This window comes from Lonchura striata, chromosome 7 (genome assembly GCF_046129695.1).
Source record: "Lonchura striata isolate bLonStr1 chromosome 7, bLonStr1.mat, whole genome shotgun sequence".
Classification (NCBI taxonomy): domain Eukaryota; kingdom Metazoa; phylum Chordata; class Aves; order Passeriformes; family Estrildidae; genus Lonchura; species Lonchura striata.
Window position 1 is genome coordinate 25,543,118 of NC_134609.1, and position 26,554 is coordinate 25,569,671.

The window sequence follows — 26,554 nt, forward strand, 5'->3', positions numbered from 1 at the left end:
CCCAAGAGTGCTATATAAGCACAAACATTTTCAAGAAATAACATCTCAAAGTACAGAACTACTTTCTTCTTCATGTTGTGTTATCTGACCTTTCATTGGCATGCCAGTTTAATTAATGGCGCATAATTGCATCCCACTGCTGACAAAAAGCTGCAATGTTGTTTGCTTTTGTTAGTCAGGGCCAATTATCTGTAAAGTCACCCTTTTGAATTTTCTACAATCAATCATCACCAGTGTATGTAAAAAAAAAAAAGAAAAAAAAAAAGCTATTTCATCAAAAGGTGGAATTCTCTCACCCCACAGTTGTGTACATAAATACAGCAGTGTCCTTTCTGTCATCTTTTTTTTATCTCAAGTAAGTGGTGATTGACAAAGACTCACTGGAGTAGGGTATTGAATATTCCTAGAGAAACTGTTCTCTCTAAATTTGAAATTTCAAATTACTGCTAGGTGAATTTCTTCTTTTAATTAAGGTATTTCTCAATGGGAAAAAAAAATGTGTTGTGTTGCTACAAGAACTTGACTTTTTGTTCCTGCATATATCAACTCTCATTTTTGATGGAAACCTAAATTTTTTCTGGATGTCAGGATTTATCTTTAAATACACATCAAGCCTTTTTACTCAAGAAGCAATGAGCATTTTCTAGTCTAAAAAGTTTGAGGCAAGATAAGGGAAAGTATTGCTTCTATCATATAGTTTACTTGAAAATTGTTGTTCTTAACAGATCATTTTGACTAAGCAAACTGGTTTCATTTACATTCAAATTTAAAAATAAACCACAGAATTTTATTAGGTTGGGTAGATAATTGTAACTGGAATATTGTTGAGATCATTACTAGCTGTATATTGGTATAAGATTTGGCAGCTTTTTCACTTTAAAAACAGCATTTCTCTTTATTCCTTTCAGTGTTATCTGTTTAAAGATAAAGAGCTGAAAAGAAAAGGCTACAGATAAAGAAAAACTTGGACTTTAGAAAAGTTGAACATTCTTAGAAGTGGGTGATGTGTCAGAAGTGGTCTTAAAAATAAGTCTGTATCTGTATTTTGTGCAGGGTAAAAATACAGAATGCCTTAAAGTGTTAGATCTTAATGAAAGTGTTGGAAAGACTTCTACAGTCACTGTCAGTCTGTGACCTGCTCAGATTCTAAGCAGAGCAATGATCACAACTGATCATCCGTCTTTGAAATGAATACAGTAAATTCAGGTGTGGGATGTGATCTAGTGAGGGAATGTGGTACTTTTGTTCTTCTCAAACAAAAGTGAGCAATATAATCTGACTGCAAGAAAGATCTATACCCCTCAGCAGAAGAACACATCAAAGCTTTTTATGGCTAGTACACTTAATTGGACTATTCTAAAAATCTGTATATCAGTCAACAGGCAAGTCTGTCCTTTAGCAACATAATAAGTGGTGAAAAGTGTAAGTTTGGGTATTTGATCATCTGTAAAACATTTGTAGCCTCCTTAACTACTGAAAAAAAAAACAAAAAAAAAAAAAAAAAACCTGTAATGGAAATTCATTTAAGCAACAGAGCACTGGAGAGTTTAAATTACTCATCACACGGGAGCAGTAAGAGGATTCCCACTGTCAGCCTGCTTGCAAAACTGCTTGCATGCTTTCCTTCATTTCCTCTTCCTACACCTTTCTAGCACTTGGGTGGATGTTGCAGGTGCCCTTGTGAGCCATGGGGTGAGGCACAAGGGTGTCTGGCAGCTCCGTAACACAGGCTGTGTAAAAAGCTTGCTCTGTGGGCTGTGACATCTTGTGAAAGAGTTATCAAAGCCTCTGCTGCTCTTAACCAAATATGACAATAGGCAAATGTCCCAGTGCTGAAAATGCTGGAGTCAAAGCAAGGCCTTAGAGCAGGTCAATTATTTCAATTATCTGGCACTTATGATGAAAAATAGCAGCAGCCTTCAGGAAATATGCAAGAGTCTGGTGACTGCTTGATCAGTTATGACAGTGGCTGCCAAATATCACGTCCCATCAGGTTTTTGCAAAGGGAAAGCTTGGAGCAGGTATAATATTTTCAGCTCTGCTCCATCACAACAGAGTTCTCAGGAGATCCAACAGGCCACCAATTGCTCGGGTATGGTATCAGTGGCAAAAATCACATGGCAATAAGTAATCACAAAGAGGGGGAGTGCATGGAGCAGATGGATTGCTGCAATTATTTGGGCCCTTTGATGAATCAGAACTTCAACTGCCATCAGCAGATCCTGTGGCTGGCAAGTAATAACTGCACTGCTATGATATAACTTAAAAATCTGGTGTGGTTTAAGTATTTCAACAGCTGTAAAGCTCAGATTTGTCTTGACCCACAGCCACTTCCAGTGCTGAAAGGGGAACACTGAGAAAATTGTCTGTGAGTGCTTCCAAGTACCTCGTGGTGTGTCACAGTTTGTTTTTGCACTGCAGAGAGAACTCTGACCCAGCACCAAGCTTGTTGTTGGCACCTTTTGATTTTATTGTTTTTCAGAAGTCAGCTGGGGAAAACTAAGGACTATTTAATGTCAGTGCCAGGACAGAAACCAACAGCTTAGATCTGGTTATAAATAAATTTAGGAAGGCTTCAGCATCCAGAAAATGATCCTTCCTTGTATGTTACACTGGGTTAAAAATCTGCTAGGCCTGAAATTTGTTGTAAAAAATTATTTAAGAGCATAATCTCTCATTTTGCCTTCAGTCTTCCTTTGGCCTGTTGCTAACACAATCTAATTTCTCTTTTTACATTTATTTTGATGTTAAAACAAGCTTATGATTTTTGGTATTACAATAAGTTACGTGGTACCTTATATCACTATGCCCTTTCAGCTAGAAGTTTTTTATTGACTCTGATGCACAGAAATCTAGTTTACACATTAAAAGCTAAGGAACAAAGAATGCTAAAGAATTAATAAACTTTAAAAACCAAATCCCATTTAAGTCTTATCAAATCTAAAATCTGATATTGGTTTTGGTTGAGCCTTGAAGGCAAAATAAAGAGTCAATAGGAAGCTTCTGTTTGAGCTAATATGACTTGTTAACATCTTTCAAAAAGTTAATGTTATAAAAGATTTGATTTCTAAACCCTTCAGTGCCTTTAAAGTCACCTCAGCACCTTTATCCTCCTCATCATTTTGCTTTAACATAATGAGGGATATTGATTACATTCCATCCAAAGAAGAATTAATCATAATAAATATCCTTTATCTGATCTATCTATTCCCCACTGCAGGGGAAATTGGCTTCTAATTTGAGATCAAGAACTTATTTTTGATAAGAACAAATATCACAAACTGATGCAGAATTTTGTGTTTTTTCTCGATTTCTTACTGGTTTGAAATCTGCAAAGTAACAAACACTTGTCACTGCTGGTCGTTCTCACCCAAAATTGTCTGGAAGTTACTAAGATAACCTTTCTGCTTGCTTTTACATCTTTAGTGTAATGAGTGGCATTTTAATGGCATTCAGATGTTACCTCTTGAGATCAGCTTTCCTTCTTTTTCTTTCCTTTCTTTAATATTCTGACCAGTGTTAACTCAGAATAGTTCAAAATTTAAGCTCTTACACAGCTCTTCTGTTCAGATCAGATTTGTGTCTGCCCCTCTGAGTCAAAATGCTAATAGCTGCACAGTTGCCTTGAAAATAGAAGACTTTAAAATATTAAGGTTGAATTATACTTTTTCTCACTTGTGATTCACTTAACTAAGACAGAGTATGTTTCATGCTTTTCTTGTCAAAAAACTTGAAATTTGCTTGAAGTTTGCTTATCAAAACTTGAAATTTGCTTTGGAGTGAGTTTTTTAAATAGAAGTCCTTCAGAAGCTACAGATAAAGTAGTAATAAAATTATTTTAAGTATTGTAAAAAATGGCGAAAACTGACAGCATTGCATTTAAAGAAAATGTTTTGTGGTGTTTTGTTTATTTTTTAAAAATATGCTGAAGATTGACTCTCCTCTAGTTAGGTCTTTTCATGCTGTTAGAACAAGGCACACTTGACCCTTTATGGTAGAAACAGTTTGTGATGGAGTCTGGCAGGGTGGTGCAATAGCAGAGGCTTGGTAACATCCAGAAAAAAAGAAATAAAACTGAAGTTACAATGGCTTTAGGTGAAAGAGGGATGGGAAGAGAAGTGAAGAATAAAACAATAAAGGAAAGAACTGGAGGTGACTGTGGGGAATTAGGCCAAAAGTGGTCAAGAGATCCCAAATAGGCCGAGAGACTCTGGAGACCAAAACTGAGTTGTGAGTGATGCAGAGAGAAAGGCCAAGACTAAAATCTTAAAGGGTCTCATGGAATTAAAAAAGAGAGTAGCAGGGACAAGCTACCTGAAGAGAAAAACAACATAAGGAAGAAAGGAAGAGGTGAATAGATGACTCTGGAAAAATATTTTTTAAAAAAGGACAGAAAGGATTGGAAAACATATATAAAAGAAAGGATTTTGGAGGAAATATTAGTCAGCTAGATGATTTGGAATAACAATGGACAGGTGAAAGAATGGTATTTGTTTGAAACCAAGATTAGCTTGCACCTTTTTTATTTTAGACAATCACAAGTTACAATTGCAGGAGTTTTTGCTTTGTGTTCTGTGGCATTATCATGCCCCTTTAAATAACTGGCTTGTTTCATCCCAGAGGAAATTTTGCTTCTCCCTACTCCAGTAAAGCAATTTAAGTGGATACAGAACCTCCTCATATTCTAGAGTTTTATATTCAAAGTACTTTTAGTTGTGTAATATACTGATAGGATCTTTTATCACAATACTTATCCCCTTAGAAATATTGTCCCAGGAAAGCCAACAGGTAGTATTTTTAAACAGCTGTCAGCAGAGGGGAAAAATATTGTGTTTATATGTGTGTTTTTCCAGAAAGCCTATTTCACCTTGGGAACACTTAGCTAGAGGGTTGACCAAAACTGAACCTCCAAAAACCATAGAAAAAATGTTTCAATGTGCTGTGGTTTTAATTGAAATGCCTCTGCATCCATTTTTCACCTTCGACACAATGCTCTCATACAGTGGTCCTAGAGATAAAGCCATTGAAGATTGTATTTGAAGGAATGAAGATAGTTTTTATTGGTGTTCTTTTAGGATCGGCCACAAGGACTGAATAATGCTCCCAAAGAAATACGTTTGGATGAAGATGACTGAACATGCAGATCCAAAGGCCTTTTAGGATATGGTGAACCTTTGGCCTTGGATGAAGAATGTTCTTGGATGAAAGAACTCCAGCTGAAAGACTTTGTCTTTGCCTTTTGCCTTGCAAAGATATGAAAGACAGAAAGGAAGCAAAGATTTGCAGCTGAATTCTTGCAGGGTGCAGTTAAGTGGCTGACACTGGCACGCAGCCAGCCTCCCTCAGTACTGTGGAATGTCACATGCCTGTACCCCTTACCTGTCTCATGGGACTCCCCAAAAGCCTCACACACATTTTTATGGTTTTTTTGCTTTCTGTTTACAAGTTATATCCGTAAATTTTAATTACATAGTTTCTGCAACGATGTTAGCACCTCTGGGGTTTCTGTATGTCATGTGTAGCTCTAAAATGCAGAAAATACTTATTTATGCTTGGTTGATCAGATTGTACCATGCTTGTACCTGCAACTGAACAGGCAGTTAACTAATAATCTTAGCTTTTCTTCATGGCTAATGACTTGCCTAAGTTTAAATGGCAAGAGTTCAGTGCCTCAGTCAATGAGCTGACATTCACAATGTGGTCAGCCACGGCTGCCTGGGCATTCAAACAGATTTCTTCCTTGAACCTCGGTGTTAGGTCAATAGGAGGATATCTTTGTACATTTCCTTACTAAATTTTCAATACTTGAAACTTGATTATACATTTAATTATTTCACCTCTTGAAGTGTCCTTATTTTCACTTTATAATAAATTGCAGCTCTGTTAGACCAGTTATGTTTAATATCTTAGAATTACTTGAACCACAGTGTTTGCTAAGGTTGACCTTCAGAGTGTGTCTGTATAAAGACACGTTGCCTAACCACGTTGGTTACCTAAGTAATTCTGCTAATGTGTAAAAAAAATATTACTGCATACAGAAAAATACTGTACCAAAGCTAAAGGACTCATTTTGCCTTTGTCTTTCCTAGAATCAATCCATGTGGGGAGAGGTTTGGTGATTTTCACTGTCCTGGGTAGCTGTGTAATTCTGTTGTGATACCAAACCCTGCATCACAGTACCTTTTGTGCCATCTGGGCTTGCTTAGTAAGTGTGCAAGAATTTACAGTATCTCTGTTCTAAATGTAACCCCAAGCCCATGTAGTCACCACAATTATCAAAGGACAGACCTGAACAGAAACTCTTTCATCAAAAAGTTCATCTTCCTCCAGGGTAGCTTAGGTGAGCCTAGACTTCCCAGATAAGGACGTATTAATTCTCCTAAATATGCTCTGCCACTTAGAGTTTTTCTTCATCAGCTATTTTTTTATTTTCCTCCCAGCTGGTCTAGCTTTACAAATGCAGTTCTAGAAGCTGTTTTTAGCCAAGGAGACTTTTCATATGATGATATGGACAACTGCCTCTTAACTGCCCTTCACTTTTTACCTGAAGAGCTGGAAGGCAACAGCCTGTGTTCAACTTGTGGCTTTGCTTGCTTTTCTCCTTTTGTCTCCCTGTGTCTCTTCCTCTCTCCCCTTTTCTGACCTTAACTCTTCATACAAATTGTGCATGGCTACTGGAAATGCCAGTTACTGCAGATTCTCTCTGCTGGGTCGGATAATACAAAATAATTCCTGCTGATATACGTGTGTTTATGTTTATTCATGTGACATACACATGTTTGTGTGTGCAAATTGTTAACATAAGCTGCTACCAGCTTGTAAAAATGCATTGAGACTATTGGAATGTGTGTTTACATAAAGAAAGCTAGAACATGAGATACCTAGGTGCTGGACAGTTACACTGCATTGTTTATCATTGGTTATTAATGTACTGATGCTGTTTTCTTACTGACCAAATAAAATAAACCCTTACCAATGCTTTGCTATTGAGTAGTGTGTGTGTGGCAAAGAGGACCAGGGTATTTCTCAAATAGAAGACAAGATACCAGGAGATATATCTGGCTTGACCAAAGCAATGTGTTTTTACAGTGATCATGCCCAAAACCAAGTCAGTCATGGATTAACTTGAAATATCTATGTGAACTTAAGTTCTCCTCTCCATTGACCACCTTTAAAATTGGGCAACATTTCTGATTTTGAAAATTTCATCCATGTCAGATAATGTTTTTATGTGGCTTTGCAGCTTTTCCTAAGACTGGGCCTTCCTCTATTTCTGGGCCATCAGAGGAGTATTTGCTCTTTTTACAGAGTTATTTTCTATGTGGTTGTAGTGGACACTTTGCTGAAGATATGAAGCGGAAAAGTTTGGTGGTCAGGTATGTGGCTTTCAGTCTAGCTTAGTGCTTTGTTCCTCTGATCCTGGAGCTACCATGCTCTGTTAAATATGTGAACAGCAGTCAGAATTAGACCACAAGACTTTTCCTTTTTCACATGTTTTCCAGATATTCCTCATATCCTTTTTTCACCTTGTTTTAAGCATCAGTAGTACTATTCAGTTGGCAAAATAGTGTTGTGTGTTTACCTCCTTGGTCACTTGTGTAGCTTCATCTCACTTGGATAGAAATTCCCATGCTTATTTACTACTACTCTACATAATCAAGAGTACTGTAAATCCATGATATAATTCTGAAGGAATATTAGAGAATTCCTAGATAATCTTGCATGTGAGTATTTCCCCTTCTATTTCCCATTTTGTGGACATGCTCAGAAGTTCTTTAGAAAGGACATGATAAAAAGGTCTTCTACTAGATCCTGGTTTTTTTTTGTTTGGGTTGGGTTGGTTTTTTGTTTGTTTGTTTGTTTGTTTTTTCCTTTTTTTTTTGGGGGGGGGGGGGGGGTTGTGGGTATGTAAAAAAATCTCCCTTTTAACTTCCTTTAAATCTGAACTTCTGTGCTTGGGTCCTGGTTAGGAAATGACGCAAGATGTGACTTACTCATTTTTTGTCTAAAAACATTTAGCCAACCTTAAATTTATATGGGGGCTTTTTTTTACTCCTTGGTTTTCTTCTGTTTGATTTTGTTTCTCAAAGAAAAGCACAAGGGGTGACATATCTACTCCACACAGAGTAGGTGCTTGGTATTGGGGATTCATTTATCATGAAGACAAAACATAACAAGATCCTAAGGCTGAGCCTGAAAGTCAGAGAATTTGATCAGGAAAGATGACGCACATTTTCAGAATCCAAAGTATTTTATTATTGGAATGCATCATTCAGGGAATATGATAGATTTTCCATTAGTGGAAGTCTTTGATCAAAACTGCATTTCTTTCTAAAAGAGGAGCTACTTCAAGAGCAAACAGCTGAACTTGATGCAGAAATTATTGAATGAGGGTGATTTGTCCTTTTTTAAATGCAGGATGAGTCAGATATGGGTGCCATAATACTACAAGTAGTAGTAGTTATTGTGTAAAAGTAAGATTAGACATTTTCTACAGAGGTGGCACTTGGAAAAAATTGTTAAACTAGAGCCTAAAGCTACTGCATCTCATGCTGCTGGCATCAGAAGATGTGTATGACAAATTATAAAGTTAATTTTAAGGGTAACCTTGTGTGCATGTGATCTCAGTAATGTCTGATGAAGCAGACAGATGCCTTTGTAAAGGCTGAAGATTTGGAAAAAAATTTGCAACAGCTTTTGTCTTCACAGGTCAGAACTATGTGTTCACAGGGTGATGTTACTGTGGAATTTCTTCATTGGTAGCTGAAACAGTTACCCAGAAAGATTTGGGATCTCTAGGTCATTCTCAGGTTTAAACTGAAGGGTTTAACTGTGTCAGGAGAGGGACACAGCTGTCATGACAATGTCTGTGTTGTGAGTATGACACAGTCCCTTACTTGGTGCTGGGGCACTGTAGTTGCCAGTGGTCAGAAGTGCAGCAGGAGAAAAAAATCCTGGCAGATTGGAAATCAGGGCAGCAACCTCTGCTGGCAAGCAGAGGTTTTGCTTCCGGAGCTATTTTTTTAGGGGAGGTTTATTTTGGGTTTTTTGTTGGTTTTTCTTTTGTTTCAGTGTTTGGTGTGGAGGAAGTTGCTCCCCAGGCTTGGGCCATGCTTTTTCTGAAGTGACAGCTGAGATCTACAGCTGTGGCACCCAGGCTCCAAGAAAAGGCTAAATTGCCTGGATTTCAGCTGGATGTGTTCACTGGATTCCCACTAAGTAGAACTCTGCTATCACATGATGCCTGTTGCAGGATTTGGGTTGACAGCATCATCACCACTGCTGGATTACAAGCATGTTATAGTCTTGGACCCTGCATGAGCTTAATGCTGGACAGAACAGCTCCCTTTGGAAATTATGGTTTTAAATTAGCTAAATTACAGAATCAATCTTGCAAACTGAGATGTCTTATGAATGTTTGTGTGCGATCACAGCCTTCCCATTGTGGCATCTTATTCTTCATAGTTCTTTTTACTGGACATAGTTAATGACAATCTTTCTGTACTACAGAGCCTGCCTCATAAATTAGGCTATTTTCAAATTGTTGTGCGTTTTACAGTTATCCATATAATTTCCAGTTGTTTTCCACAATTGCAGAGATGGTCTAGAGGTGTTTTTCTGCTCTGGGTAGTAATTATTTTTAGTTCCTGGGAAGGGGGTATGTAGTGGTCACTGATCCCCCAGATCTTCCTTATCTTGCCTTTTTTTTTTCTTCTTTTTTTTTTTTTATTCTCTTCTGTGTGCTTGTGTCTCTGACCTGTGCAGAGACAACTGAAACTGGAAAAGTTTTGCATTAATCTTTTGTCCTTCTGGAACAGAAAGCCTTTTTAGGCTTTAGAGATGAAGTTTATTATGTTATAGGCCTTTCCCTTATTATTTTTATGATTTTGACCTAATTTAATTAAAATCTTTGGGTTGAGTTTTTAAACAGTGCTGTTATTTACCCCACATCTCTTAAGCTTCACTTTTCCAGCATCCTTTTTTTAGAAGAGATATCAGAGAAATCAAGGTTATAACTTTGTAAGAATCTCTTGTCCTCCTAGATCTCTTTTCCTTCTTGAGGAAGTTGGAACTTGCTTTTACTGTGTGTATTTTTATTGTGGAAGTCTGTTACTGTAAATGTGGTCACATTATAAACTTTTATTGATAAATGTCCAATACCCCTCCTTCTGATAGGAGCAGCCACTGCTTTCACGAGCTGCTATTGCTGCGTGATGTGGCAGGAAGGGGAGAGAGGAAAAGAGCAAGAGGATCTGCAGGGGATAATTTTCCTTTGGGATTTAGGGAAAGATTTTCCTTCATCACATTAACAGGTGTGTTTCAAGAGCTTTGAGAGAGGTAATTTGCTCCTGCAGAGCTTCTGCAGGCAAAGCATGAACTGTGAAAGGCTCTTAGCTCCAGGACCAAACAAGGCAGCTCTGCCAGTCTCGTTGTCCCTTTCTTCTATTGTCCCCTGTGGTCCTGGCATGGCACAGCCAGCTTTGAAGGCAAAGCCTTTTAGGGTGTATGAGACCAGGCTGCAGCTCTGGAACTGGCCTGTAATTCTCCTTTGTTCGTTGAGCTTGGTAACAAGCCATGCTCCCTCCTCACTATTGAAATGTCACATTTTGACACTTCTCCTTTGTATGAACTTTCATATTCTGTTGCTCTTCAACAATGCTTCAAAAATCTTTAAGCTCCCTTCCAACCCCTTAATGCTGTATGAGAAGTTCTTAGCTATGGTAAAGTAGGTGTGTGTTTCAGAGCCTTACAGCTGACTTTGTGTCGTTCCTTCCTAGCAAGAAGGGTGAAGTGTAGCTTTTAAAAGAGCAGAAGTCAAACTTGAATATTTCTTTTTTTTTCCCCAGATACATTTAAATGTTCAGTGTTACAGTTTAGAGTCACCTGGAAGCTTTGCATGGGGCCTTGGAGGGCACTATGTAGTTAACGTGAAATTTTGGGCAAAGTGTATTCCACATAAATTCTGTCCCAACTTTTCCATGGAAGTTTTTACCAAATTTTCAGGAATTGCTCTAGCAATTTAAGCATTACTTTTGAATATTCTGAAGTGAGATGCCAGAGGAAGACCTTGTGTTATTTTATGTCTTAGCTTATATCTTAGTTCTTGCATAGCAGGATCTTTATAGATGTATGAAAACAAGTTGTGAAGTGCTTTAATGACCATGACTTAGCAGATGTTACTTTTCTTCCCTCAAGAAAACCACCTTCAAAATTCATTGTTCAGACTGAAATGCAAGCATTTTTGTGATCCTTTTTTTTTCTCCATTTTTCTCCTTCATCTCCCCACCCCACCCCCAAGATTTCATTGCCCTCTCACAGGAATATTTACTTTGTGAAAGTATCCACAAGAAGAGAGGCTAAAAGTGGTAGTCAAGTGATTGGCTTCATTTTGTACCAAGTCATACACAATTTCGTTTTCAGATAACACAAGAAAAACCACCAACAAGCCCAAAATGCAATATAAGTTGTCAAAAAGCTGACACTCTAAATACCAGAAAATATTAACATCTATTGTCAAGAAAAATACAAAGTATGAATCACTCCATCTCCGTGACACATTTCAAAACTGCTACACACAGCACAAACTATAGTGTTTGATGCTATCAGGGATAATAGTGCTTGAGAGTTCCTCCCTGAGCACCCAGCCTTGCTACTAAAATGGTTCAATTGTCTTGGCTTACACTCTAGAGCTGCAGAAAAAAAAACACCAAGATTTTCTGAGGTCATCTTTGCTAAGAATGAAATCTGATAAAGAATTATTTTTAATAACTTCAATCGGAGGGGGGATAGTTTAATTTTTTTGGTATTACATTATTATTATAAAACAAAAGATATGTCTACATTTAAAATTTTTATTTATTTTCTTGGTATCTTGCAGAATATTTCTAATCTGATATGCCCTTTTTTATCAGTTCAGTTATGTCCTACACAATTTAATTTTAATTCCTATTTTAATTCCTTCTGTTGTCAGGTTCCTGATAGGCACATCAGGAATGATTCCTGTGCTCAGCAGCCATCTCAGTCCCAAACAGAGGAGTCAGAAATATGTCAAGGAAGGCTAAAATATAAAAAACTTGCCTGAAAGGCTTATGAGGAATTGTCCTCCTTTAGCAAAGCCATCAGCTTTGATTTTTCTTGCATTGCCCCAAGCTGGGGGTGTCCTGTGCTTTGAGCAGGGCAGAAACAGCTCCAGGGAGAACTGGAGGAGATGAAAGTTTTTCTCTTGCAGTCAGCCCCTTGTTTCAGTTCCAGGGAGAGCAGTGGGAGATGAGGATCCAGAGTGGTTCCTCTGGTATATTCTGGAGCAGAACAGTTCTCTTTGGCAATACCGAAAGAAAGAAAAAATTAGTTGTAAGGATTTGTGTGGGGAAATCGCTGTTATCTCTGAGAACACTATTCAAAAGAGAAATATGCCAACACTAGAGGATTTTAGATTATATTAGGGGGGTGGTGGGAGGAGATTTGCTTTATTTTGTTGAACTCTGTCAGGCTCAGTACTATGACCACTTCTCTGTGATTTAATTTGTTAAAAAAAAAAAATCCTCATTTTGGTGCATGTTTGGTGGTTTTTTTATGTGGTGTTTTTGGTTAGGTTTTTGGAGATTTTTTTTAGAATATTTTTTGTGGGTTTTTTTTTGTTGTTGTTGTTGTTTTTTGTTTTGTTTTTTTTCCAGAGAGGATGTGTTATTTGGCTTTTTTTGTCAAAGGAAAAAAATCGTAATTCATTTTATCTCTAGGGAAATTCAGACATAGTAGTAGGGAATGCACTGTGACAATAATCCTTTATTTATTCTATTTATTATTAATATAGAGGAAAGAAATGTAATTTCTGCTTTTAGTGCTGACTTTTACCCTAACTGCAGGTGTACAGTTCCTGCCTCTGTAATGAAAAGTTAGACAGAAAAATCTCTGGAAAGGGTGGTTGCAAGATCCCTGTGGTTACTGAATGTTGAAATGCAAGCAAGAGGGAGGAGAGGGTGTAGAACATCATAAGGCCTGTTATATCTTATCCTACCTGAAAATAAGACAAATTATTTGTAAATCAAAAGAGAGAACACAGATCCTTATCTAGGTTGCCTGGCATACAGAATGTGTCTTTGAGGATGGAAAGGTCATTGTAAAAGCACTTTCAAAATAGAAGGGCATGGTTTCTGTGTCTCTGGTGTTAACTGCACTATTAAAAAACAAAAACAAAAAAGTTCTTTTAAATTATGTTCTGTTTAGGTTGTTTTCATTATTACAATGTCCCAATTGCCTCCAGCTGTTCATTAAGGAATGCAAATAGTATTCAACTTGTAGTTTGTTCTTTTGACCCTGCACATACAAAGCCTCTGAAAAGGATGGCAAGGAACTGATTCTGTTCAGTTTTGCATTTTCACCAACCGGATTGCATCCCTTTTATCCAGTCCCTGATGCCTGTACAGAATTCTAGGAGTCAAGGGACCTCCAAGGGCCATTAGAGACAGAATTACAAAGAGCCCAGCTGAGTGTGCAATTACTACAAAGCCTTTCTTAAACTGGTTAACTTGAAGACATTTGGTGTGGGTATAATTAAAGTAGAATGGGAGGCAATACAATTATTTTTTTTCTGGTTTTAGAAAGAGAGGTCTGATGTGAGATTGCTTTTGTCCAGTAAGATCTACTTTAGTTCCTTTCTTTAGTGAAAAAGCAGAGGATGGTGCTACAATTAAATCCAAAGACATTAAAAGGGCAAATCCCACTTTTTTTAAGGAGAAAAAAAATGCATATTGGATATGATAGTGCAATACAGTAGAATAGCTTGCAAAGACAATTAATGTAAGTATTGCTATTGGAGAGAGGTGAATGGTGTAGGTTGAAAATTATGGTTGAGAATATGCAATGTGGAGGAAGGCAGTGCTGAAAGAACATTAAAGTGGCCTGTCAATATGGCCTGATTTCTACCAAGACTTTATGTTATTTTTGAAACTTCTTTTTGGCAGAAGGCAAGATTGTGCAAAGTGATGATGATATAAGCAGCACGTTGGATGATATAGCCTGAAAATGAATACACTAAGAAATCTTCAAATCAAATGCAGTTGTGTCCAGGAGGAAACAATTTGCATCAGAAGTGTTCTGTAGCTTGCTGCACAGGCTTGGCAGCCCACACTCCCTCTGCTCTGTGTTATCTCATTAACATTATTAGTTGGGAGCCAGAGTCAAACACTTATATTGGGTAATAGTTATGACTACTTGACACAAATGTCAGTAAAATGCATTTTTTCTAATGTAATTAAAATTTTGACAGGAAAGAGAGGAAGAGGCAGAAAATGAGAAATTAGTTATTTCCTGTACCTCTGTCATTGCACACATTAAGCTTCCCTGGTGCATTTTGCATGATCTCATGGCAGCCCCTTCACAGCAGCCTGGTCACTGTCAGATTTAAAGACAGGATGAACCAAACAAGGGATGATGACTTAGAAATGTTGCTGGTTAGACCTTTCAGATTTTCTAAATCACAAGAGATCTGAGACAGAATACTGTAATTCTGATCTTGCTGGGGATCTGGGTTTGTGAAAGTAGAAATTTTAAATAAAACTTCCCTAAATTTTCAGGTTAAAATTTGCCCTCATTAGCTTGGACTCTCTGTAGAATAACAGTGAAACTTTATTATCAAAGGGAAGTCAGTGAGAGTTAATTCTTATACAGGTTTAGAATCATAATAAAATAAACTTTGTGTTGTCATGGGTTTTTCTTTCCATTTCAGAAAAAAAAAAAAAAAAAGAGGTTATTTTCTCATTCTTTCATTCTTAAAGTCTTTAATATGGAGCTCAGATTTCAGAGGTCAATGATCTCTGCATACAGGCAGACATCTGCTACCAGACCTCCATCTGGGACAGATACTGGTGAGGTTAATGTCACTAGGATAAAAATAAAATAAAAAAAAATAGAGTTTTTCCTATGTCATCTTGGAAAGATTCATTCATTAAGAAGTGGCATGTCTGCTCATAAGAATCAAATAATAAATAAGGTTTTCATCTTAGTACATTTATTCAGCACTACTCATGGCATTATCTAAATCTTGTCATAGGATTTTAAAAAAAACCAGATAAATATATTAATTCTTTCTCTTGTTGATCTTTCATATCTTGATCTTTGCAAAATTTGATGAACTGTTATGCTCAATTTGGATTGTTATACAATTGCAATTCCAAGTGAAATCAGAATTCCCAAGGGACAAGTGCAAGTGGTGGTAAGAAGAGTCCTTACCCTGACGTGTTTATTTTGTAGTAGATCTGAAGTGGGCAAGGAAATAAACAGAAGTGATGTTACTTAACAAGGGTCACAAAACAATTAAGTGGCTGAGTTGAGATTTTTCCCCAGCAAGATTTCCTGAGATGATCCAATCATATGAGGTTGAACTCAGCAGTCTGGGATCTCTCTCTCTGCTTTAGGCAGAGATCTGATAAAGCAAAACAAATTTGCTCAGAGCAAAACACTGACTCAGATTAAGTAAATAAGAGTGAATTCTCTCTCTTGGTTTTCTCTATTCCTCCATTTTTATTTTTCTTTGTAAGAGTCACATATTGTTTCCAGATATAAAACTGCTCCAACCATATTTTAAAGTTCCAAAGTGATTGTGATGGGTTACTTCTCATTCTTGACTGGCACCTCTTGAGATTTGAAGTAACTAATAATAGCCTTATGATACCACTGCCACTGTAGTTTTCTATTAAGATCACTGATATTGGTATAAACGCCTCCCCTGTTCTTTCCTCCCAGGCTTTTGGCAAAGGTTATACCAAATCCCAAGACATATTATGATACATTTTTTTGTGTGGTCCTTCCCCAAGTTTGAATCACAAAAAAAAAAAAAAAAAAAAAAAAAAAAGTCCACTTAATTTGTGTACTTCATTGTAAGTTGAACTTGAATTTTGATAGCAAGTACTTTGGTCAATATTGCATCTTGCTAATGATCTCTGTGCTCAAGTGTGTGCTTTGTTCTTTGGGCTAATGCTGCAATCAATATGTGTGAACTTGTCCATTATCTATTTGTACTTTATTAGTCAAACTTAAATGCTGGGTTCACTCCGATAATCTAAACAAAACTCAGTAACCCTGCACTGTTCAGTAATCTCCTTTTCCTAACTCTTGTCACTCTCTTTTAATCAGTCAGTCTGATTCACCCTCTTCCTCTGACATTTCAAATCCCTGGCAGCATGCTATGTTTAGACAGTGTCGTGGCATTTTCTGCAGATGACGACAGAAACGTGTAGGTTTTTTGGTGTCTCATGTTAACAGATGTGTATGGCTAGATAGTAATCAGGTTAATTAGAATGAGGTGAAATAATTCTCAGCTTGAAAGGATCATATTCCACTGGAGCTGCTGTTGTGGCAGATACAGCAGGTGAAGCTTGGGTTGAAAAGTCCCTGAAACGTGGGTTGTGCCAACCTAAAGCACAGCATTTCATCTCCCAGCTGACAGCAGCCCTGGCTTCAATCTACAAAACCAAGCTGCTTTTCTGGTTAGTCATAACTCTTCATACACTGGGAAGAAAATCATGCTTTAAGACTGCAGTGACTCAATCCAAAAAGTTTTGTTTGGAGTTGTCCCTTCATGTAGTGATTTCTCCAAACATATTGATCTGGTCCTTCTAAATCTATCAAACCTTTATTAAAGTATGGATGCAACTAATCAGGTGATGAGTATAGATTTCTCCTACTTAAGAAATTAATGCAATATTGAAATGCACTATTCCCTGAATTCTCACACCCTATTCTCCCAAAATAATCTTTAAAAAAAAAATAAGGGGAAAAGTTCAATAGGTGTAGTGTTTCTTCCTAAAGACTAAAAATTGCCCTTATCAGAGTCACTTGTTCAAAGATCAAGCCTGTACTGATGAAAAAGATTTCAGGGAAAAAAATCAATTTTATTTTGTCAGGGTTTTTACAAGATTTACCAGTAAAATTTTTGTGGTTGATAATATTAATGGTATGAAGTATGTGGGGAAAGGAATAAAATTAAGAAATGTACGCATTTTGACAAAACGTACAAGTATATAAAATGAGCCAGGTTGGATGTTTGATGAAACATCAAGCATATGGTGACAATTTCTGCCACTGGTTATTTTATAAAACAGGGAACTGCAGAGAAGCATCTGTTACCACAGTTTTCAAACAGAGGGACTGTGTATATCTTTTGACGTATCCTGTCTTAGAACAGCACTCTCAAAAGGGTCACACTGGTGCTCCCAAAAGTACTCCATGGAACTTTTTGTGTAGATTTCACTTCACACATGAAGAATCATGCATTTTAAATAAGTGGACTCTTCTCTGGGCATGGAGATTATGGAACAATTCTTTGGAACTGCTGTAGAAGTAATGTAATATATATATATATACAACATCTATAATATATATATAAAATATATATAATATATATATTACATCTTATATATATAACATGTAATATATATATATTTACATATATGTATAGTCTGTGTTTGCATGAAACTCTGCTGTGAAAGAACCAGTAGCTACTGCATGCCCAAATCAATGGCAACTTATTTTTATAGCTGTTGCCAGAGGTGTTTATGTGTTTGTGTGCATGGTAAAGGAAAATATATATTGTGACTGGAAATGGCCATCTGCTGCACCACTGTTATCAAGGTATCTGGAAGCCTCTCTGATTTTTCTTACAAAGCTCTGTCTTTTTGCCTGTTCATTATGTGTCTAAGCATTACCTATTTTTTTTTTTTTTTAATCCATTGCTTTCAGTTAGAAAGTGAAGCAAATTAGCAGGTATTTGCACCATAGGTTGAACAAAGCATCTGAAGAGCTCTATGGAAACCCCTCAACAAAATTACTGAACCTTCCTAGCATTGCACTAACATAAGTACACCATCCAAGAGACATAACTGACAGCTCTATAATTTTACTTTTCATCATAATGTTCTTGGAACCTCATAAAATTTTAAAATGAATTCTTGCTAACAAATCCACAATGCTATATGTAGTTATATTCTCTTCAATTGCCAGTGAGAATTTATTTTCAAGGCCTATTTAAAAGTAGATCGAAAGAGGGTCAAATATAATTTAATCTTGATAAATTTCACCAAAAATAGTGGAAATATGGAAACATGTAATTATAAATGGAATAGATACATTTCACACTGTACCTTGAAATTCTTAATGTCTCAAAATCATGATGTGAAAGTCACTGGAAAATGTGTTGGGGAGTGATTCTTACACTGATAGAAGTCTATGAAAACCCACTAATATTTCATAATAGTGGCTTAAGGGGGGAATAATTGACTGTGTCTTGTCATACGGAAATACCTTATAATCTAACCAGAAATCAAACATAATCATATTAATCTATAGGAGATGTTTATAAGCTGTCAGAAATTAAGTCATAGGAGAATAATACTACTTCATCAATCAGTAAATGAGATCAGTTAAAGTGCTGAGATTTTCTTAAGGGCACATGGAGTGTACTGTGCTCTTTCTTGGCTTGCACCCTCTCTTTTATAGATCCTCCTTTTAGGATTTTTCTTCTACTGGTTGAATGTTTAGAAGGAGGAATATATAAAATGTAGAATTTATGAGAGCTTCTGACATTTATGGTATTTTTGATTAACACTTTTATTAGTCTTGTCTGAAAAATAATTCATTATTTCAGCTTTCCTTTGTAGTTCTCTAAAAAGCTGCCATGATCATCAAATAGATCAGGGCATGCAATAAAAGCCATACTGCCAGTAGTAGAACATACTGTCATATAACCATTAAGACTGTTCTAAGAGCCAAAATGTTGGAACTAAAAGTATTTTTAATGACTTCAAATTGCTTGAAGTGCTTTCTCAGAGCTGAAGGGTGCTGATTTATTTATCTAGTGTACTTACCTAAATTAATTTGGAGAGAGCAACTTCAGTTTTAATCCTCATACAAGTGTAATTTATGGTAATATTTTTCGATGGCATATTATGTAATGTCTGAAGGAAAGAGTTAAATAGTACTGGGCTGAGCATTGTCATTAAATAAGAAAATGTGAACAAACTGTCCAAAAGAAACTTTAAGCAGTGCATCTTACCTGGATTACAGTAATAATTTTGAAAAGTGACCTTGCAGGAAATGCAAATGTCAGTGCTATCTTCTCTCAATCTACTTTTAATTAGTGTTTTAGCACAGCAAGCCAGTAACTCAAGTAGTCAAGCAGCTGTTTCAAGTAATTGTGTATCATGTCCAGGTGAATTAATTTATTGTTACAACTTCCTTTTTCTTTAGCACACTTACTGAGAGGCAGATTTTATGATTTCAGAAAGAGATCTCTTTTCATTTCTCCACTTTCTGTTCTAGCATGTCCCAGGCCAATGAGACTTCCCAGTTCTTGTGTCATTCACAACTGAAGGTTATTATGGCAGGCTGTGCCTGATTTCATTCCCCACTTAAATGTGTCAGCATTGTGCAATCTCTGCCAGAACAGCAGGACCTGGGAACCTGGTTCTGACTGCAGAACCTGAGCAAGGCCAAGGAGCTCTGGAGCCACCTGGAGCTTTCCCCTTGCTGTGTGCAGGTCATGAGAGGTTTTCTTCAGTGGTAAAGTTGAGTTTCCTGGTTTTCTTCAGTGGTAAAGTTGAGGCGTTTTTTAGATCAAGGTGGATAAAGAGCTGATGTGTTAAAAAGCCTCTCCCTGGTAGGGATGTAGTGGTCATTTTTCCTGCAAAAGACCAAGTCTTCCAGAGAAAGCTGAGACAAGATGCTTAAGAGGTTGGAGATATATATCCTGCTTACATAAAATTTAACTCTCCAGCCTGTTAATCACATACTCTGCAGGAATAAAAGGATTTCCCAGAAAAGCCATCTATTTTATTAAACTAGCTAATGTATTTCTGAAATTTAAAAAAACCAGGCCCGCTTTCAGGTGAACAAGACCTATCAAAGTCTGAAAAAAGAAATAGCAGTCTTCTGGTTCAATGCAGGTTGTAAACAAGTTTGATTAGTATAACATAAATTGTTAGTTTTGGTGAAACTAGCTCCTATGAGGAGAAATGCAGCCTAGGTAAGGAATGAGCAGTTTGATGTTCTTGGCTGGTTAGCAGCACCACTGCCTCTCACTATTTTCAGTCCTCTGCATCAGGCTCTATCATTTACACCTTTTACCTCTGCACTTTTACTGGTGCCCCCCAACTGCTTGAAGAATAACTCTGGGAAATGAATTGAGGAAGTATTGTACTCTAAAAAATACCTCCATTTGCTTTTTTCTTTTCTTTTTCTGGGTTATTTTTAAGGCAAATCATTGCAGCAGTGCAGCTTTTAGGGTGAATGGATGTGCTGGGAAATCTAGCAGGGACGTGTGCTGTGATGCAGAGATGACAGAGGAAGAACCAATCCCCAGCCCAAGAGGTGACCAATCAGTGCACAGAGAATTTTAAAGGAGATGCTGTGCTCTAAAGCTGATATCTTAACACCATCTTTTCTTCCATATGAAATAATTTACGGTGATTTTTACACTAAAGTGCCACCAGCAGAAATGAGGTGCCATGGCAGATGCTGCAGAGAGGGATATATCCTTCAGCTTCCAATCTAGAATTCAACACTGTCATTAAAAAAGATTTTCAAAAGTATCCAAGGCCCTTAGGGCCTGAATATGTTAGGCAGGGAAGAAGAGAACTAGAACTCAGGTGCTAAAAAAATTTGAATTAATTTGAGTTAACGGCCTTTCTCCCATATTATTTGAAGTGTTCAGTGTATCTACTGCTCAGTATAAGAGCTTTTTCATTGAAGACAATAGGCTAAAAAGCACTATAAATTATGAGAAGATTTACTGATGCACAACATGATTGTTTCTATCCATTTGAGGGGAAGAAAAGAAAAGGGGGGTAATTGTCCTAACACATGGAAACAACAGCAAATCTGGAATGCAGTTCTTCAGCAGTCAGCCCTAATTACACTCGTATTATGTGTAGGCAAGTTGATGGAATAGATTTTAAACCTCTACAAGAAAACTTGTTCATAATACAATTACATTTGTTGCTTTGGGTTTCTGTTCAGTGATTTAGAGGTTGTTGGCATTGGTGGGTTTTGTGGGTTTTTCCAATTTAAGGTCACAGTTAATAAAACTTGGATGCTGGCTAGCCCCAACCTTTGTTCTTGAGGAAATGAGGAGGAAGATGCTCCTCTGAGGAAATGAGGAGGAAGATGCTCCTCTGAGGAAATGAAGAGCAACATGCTCCTCTGAGGAATTGAGGAGCAAAATGCTCCTCTGAGGAATTGAGGAGCAAAATGCTCCTCTGAGGAAATGAGGAGGAAGATGCTCCTCTGAGGAATTGAGGAGCAAAATGCTCCTCTGAGGAAATGAGGAGGAAGATGCTCCTCTGAGGAAATGAGGAGGAAGATGCTCCTCTGAGGAAATGAGGAGTGCTTTCTCTGCAGCACCTCAGCTTTCCCCTTCCCAGGGTGTCAGATGTGACACCGAGGGCACGGCTCAGCTTCTAAAGGCAGAGCACAGCAAACATCTCTTGCTCTATAACTTCAACAGCAAAATTCTCTCGTGACACAAGTGTCTTGTTTGGGTATAAAAGTAGATATGAGAGCAAAACAACCTAAATATTTACTGTTTAATCAAAGGTGAATGCTATCTATAATAAACAATTTAATTTCATCTATTGTAAAATCCTATCTTTTATGGCATTTCTTTTTTCTTGGCATTGCTTTTCAGTTTGAGGCTTCCATCCATTAATTTGCCTGAGGGAAGAGGGGACTCAATTCTTTCATAGGATACAAATTGATATTTTGCAAGTATTTTCTGTAATGTACATATTCTTAGATGAAATTCATCAATATTTCTTCCTCGTGCATTTATAACACCAGTTGTTCCCAACCTTTAAACTTGCCATAAGCTTTTTATATACACTTCATTCCATTTAGAATTTTAAAAAAAATATTTTACATACCTGTTGAACCCCCTATTGTCCTCATTTCAAAAAAAATCATTTTAATAATAGCCTGCTCACTTTTAAGAAAAGGTTCACTTTAAAGGAATAGGCTTGTTACAACCTAAGTTTATGTGCATTTTCTCCAGCATGCTACCTACTGACTTAACATTCAATACCTACTGTAACTATAATTATCCTGTAAGATCTTCAGATATCAGGAACACTTAAAAGTTTCTCACACGAGTGAATTTTAAGCTCTACTAATTACTGTAAGTTGTCAACAAAATCAGTAGTGCACCCTCTTGCTTTATTAATTGCAGGGAAATAATCTGCAATAGGAGTAAAGGGGAATAAAGGAGAAATACCCAGCTAGTGGCTCTTGCACAACAATAGCATAACTTTGGTATGAGTTCACTCCTTCAAAAGAAATGGTCAAGAGCTGTTTGAGTTGTTTGGTGGTTTTTTGTTTTGGTTTGGGTTTGTTTTTTTTTTTTTTGTTTGTTTGTTTGTTTTTAACTCTGAGATTTTGTGAAAAATTTCTTAAAGGAAAGATATGTCTTAGTGCATAAATTTTGTAGAACGACTGACGAAGTTGAAACTCCATTTCAAAAAGCACTAGGGTTTGTTTAACTCTGTATTTTTAGTATCCAGAGTTACTGAACCAGACTTTACTTAATTAATAACTATAGGATGTGAGGCAGTTCCAGTGCTGCTTTTTCTATTAACTTGCAATTTCCTCTAGGAAATGAATAAGCTGGGGGTTGTGGGGGAGGGGGAGGCATGGCTTTTGAGAATAAATGTGGCACCACCGTACATCACCAAATTCATTTGAACGAGTTAAAAGCCATGGGTTATAAATGGAGTAAGTTCAATTCTGCAGCTCATGGAATACATTTTGTAGGAAGAAAAAAGCAGAATTTCCAAGATTAATAAGGACTGAGATTAGAAAAGCCAAAAGATCATTTGTAAATGTTCATTAAAAGAGTACTCCCATATTAAAATTCACGTGGTAGTTTATCACTTTCAAAGCCACATGTACATACAATGTTGAGACATGTTTCAAATATAATGTACTTTTTTCTAATGTAAACCCTATTGTTTTCATTGAATTTGTATTTTGTAACTGGAAGCAGCATCTAGAATGCTCCAGCTGATAACAATATTGTAAGGCTTGGGCTAGACAAGAGTTACCTTTGTTTGGAACTGAAAATCTACCAGGGAAGTGTAAAACTGCTGAAGCCTGTGGCTATTTCCTGAAAGTTCTGTTAGATCTGGAGGGACTGAACCTTTCCAAACATTTTCCACATGGCTGAAGAAGGAAAATACTAATACTCAGTGTTATTTAATGAAGAACTTAGTCATAGTTTTACCCATTAAATTCAGGACACTGCTGTTTTAAATGCTCTCATTTCAGGAGGCTATAGCTTATTTATTGAGAGGTTTTGTAGTTAAGTTGTTCAATTGATTGTAGGGCCTCTTAATTGAAAGATATTGTTTGCAACTGTTACCCATTAAGAATATCACTGAAGCAGCAATGTTGTGTATTTAAACACCTCAAACACTGTAAAATTTTCTGGTGTTTTCAAATTAAATATTTCAGGACATACATTTCTTCCTAATGTTGGTAATTTTCAGTATATTTGAATAGAAAAGAACCATACTTCTGTTCCTATATAAACACCTGTTGAATGTGTACATGAGTTTTCCACAAGTGCTACTTATTGTCTGTATTTATAGTGCACACTCAATAAATATTATTGTTGAAACCAAATTAATTAGGTAGCTATCAGAAATAAGACTTAAAGACTCTACTAATCTCATATTTGCTGCAGTAGTTAATTGAATGCTAGTTCAGTTCTTTTCTGAAAACTTCCACCTACAAAATAAGAGTTTTTATTATCTACATGTGAACACAGGGCAATAAGAACCTTCCATGGTACAAACCACAGTGTGAGAATCAGTGTAGATTCTCACTTAACTTGTGCTCTTTGAGGAATCATCCCTGCTCCCCATTTTTTGTTATTAGACACTTATGGTCAGTGCCTGTGTTTATAGCATCATAGTTTCATCAGTATGTGAATACCACTTTAACACATTTATCTTTTGTGTAATTTAAGCTGTGTATAAGTATCTAGTCATGCACCTGAAATTATTCCTTGTTCTTGGTTAACATGTGCTCATGAGTTCATCTGAGTGTGTCTTGTTATTAAGCTCCTTTATTAAACTCACCTTTTAATTTCCTGAGTTAATTAAAGATTTCTGTTATTTTTACAGTCTCTCTGGTTGTGTGATGGCAAGTGTAGTATGCTTTACTCATTTGGTTTCTTGTAATTTATCATGCTGTCAACGGAGCTGTTGAACTTTTTACTTTGTGTTCAGGTATTAGTAATGAGTGAATGAAACAAATGATGCTATAATAGGTAACATGTATTTGTAAATTATATTAAAGTGCTATCTTTATTTCAAGCTGACATAGACATTGAAAGAAAAGTGACATTCCATCATTTTGCTCTTTGTCAAGAATATGGTATAATAATGTTGGTTTAAATTTAATTTTCCTTAGTTCTAAAGACATAACTTCATTTTTTTTACATATTTTTTTTTGTAATAGGTAATTACATCTATTTTCTTTTGCATCATATTTCTATGTTCTGCTTTTATTATGGACTAGTGAAAGAGCACCCCTTACTCCCAGATTTTTGGGCTCTGTGATGCAGCTTCCAAATACAGGCAAAAAAATCATATAATCTTTTAGCCTTAATTCTTCAAAATACAGAAAAATTTAAGCATTTAAAAAATCTTTCCCTCATCATTAAAAGCTGCAGAGGTGTTGATGGTGAAGGCATTGGATGCTTGTGTGGACTTGAAATTATAGAACCTTGGTACCAAAACCAAAGGAACTAGAAATACATGCTATGTAAAATCCCTCTTATTTATCAAATGCAGCCCAGAATGTTTTATGCAAATCATAAAATCTGAGAATTTTACTGTTCTGTTTTTCAGCATAATCCTGTGCCATGTGCTCTGGGATGACCCTGCTTGAGCAGGACCTCCCTGTGGTCCCTTCCAACCTGGCTCATTCTGTGATTATGCAGTTGAATTAACAGAAAGTGGCTTTATATTCAAAGATTAAAAAAAAAATACCCAAACTTTTCTGAGGGGAAGAATTTGCCTTCGTTTTCTTAAATGTATAATGCATTTAGAGTTGGTAATTTTGTGATGTCAGTTAGTTCTATGTCTTCTTCAGCAGGACTTGCATAAGCTGTGACATTCAGGAATTCTGTGGCCTTCCTAAAGTGATATTCATTGAATGTTCTCATCTTTTCTATGTGTGTGAGCAGAGTTTGAGAGGACTTGCATTACTCACAAATGAGCAATATATGAGTTATAGATCACACCAAACAATCATCAATAAAAGCTCTGTAAATCACATTGCCATACATTATGCATATGGTATATGTTTAACAGCATGAAAAAAAGGAAATTAGAGGCTGTGGTATGGGTTTACTTCTTGTATTCTTAGATTATAAAGTTAATTCCTACATTTGTTTCAGCCTAAATATTAAGACCCAAAGCAAGTATTCTTTATCTTAGTGGAGTGTTGTGAGTCTGCCAAGTTAATTTATCCAATATTTTAATTTCCAGCTCCTAGGACCATTAGGTAGGAGGCCCAAAAGTGCTCACTGATGCTAAGTGAAATACCAAATGTATATACCATGAGCTTTTAAGTAGGTTCCAGATCTTTAAAACTGAGAAGTGCCTTGACATTTAGAGCTGGGAAAAACTGATACAAAACATATTTACATATTAGAATCAGCCTGTGTCTCCCAAAGAGGAGGGTTTTTTTTGTCCTGCAAATATGGAACAGGTGAACAGAGGTGCAATGGATTATATCTGACACAACAGCTGTGATGATGGTCTGTGTGGGATACAGGGGAGTGTTAATTTAATCATCTGCATGCACATGGTAATGGGAGGGAAAGACGTGATAGATGCAATATTGAAGAGCTCTGGTAACATGTTTTTAGATGATTTGATGAGTTTACTTTCAGAAGAATCTGGAAAATTGCAAAGACAAGATGTCTTGTGTTACACAATCTGTTGCAATCAATATGAAATGGATGTGCTATAACAAATCTGGATCTTGAGGGAGATCACGGAGAGAAACAGAACTGCAGAAAAAGATTAGATCTCTGATTTGTGCCTCTGCTTTCTCCCTTCATAAATTTTTGTTTTCAACCTTTGGTGATTAGCAAGTACATTTTATGTCTTTATTTTCTTTTCAACTCCTAATGATCCCTCTCAGCTCCTAAACAAAATATAATAGGGACCTAATTACATACAAGTGCTGTTCAGAAAACAGTTCTATCAATCGGAGAATTAAAGATAAAATAAAGTTCTTTGAACACAAGAGTCACAATGATCCCTTGCTGAAATCATAAAACTGTACCACTGAAATATTAGTACTAAATCGACATGAATACCTGCCTCTGAAGTCATGTGTGCCAAATCATGTGTATTCTGTCATGCTTCCTGCTCACAGGACATGCTGTGGAAGAGCAGTCACTTCCATGTGTTTTGTGCAAATGGTCCAGTATTTGTGGTCATCACACAAAATCTTTTTAGGTGTGGATTAACAGCAATGCAGGTAATAGCTGTAA

General features: G+C 36.6%; 1 protein-coding gene across 3 annotated transcripts in view; it reads left to right on the forward strand.

Moving 5' to 3' along the window:
• Nucleotides 1–26,554, forward strand: part of ATRNL1 (attractin like 1) — a 431,352-nt gene that overhangs the window by 338,903 nt on the left and 65,895 nt on the right. The window contains exon 28 of one of the 3 annotated variants that reach the window (XM_021537271.3): nt 5,076–6,754. The exons of the other annotated variants lie outside the window; for them this stretch is intronic. Within the exon in view, the coding sequence (XP_021392946.1) occupies nt 5,076–5,135 (60 nt within the window). The 3' untranslated portion in view covers nt 5,136–6,754. Of the gene's footprint in view, nt 1–5,075; nt 6,755–26,554 lie in introns of those variants that run through there. 3 annotated transcript variants of the gene reach the window in all.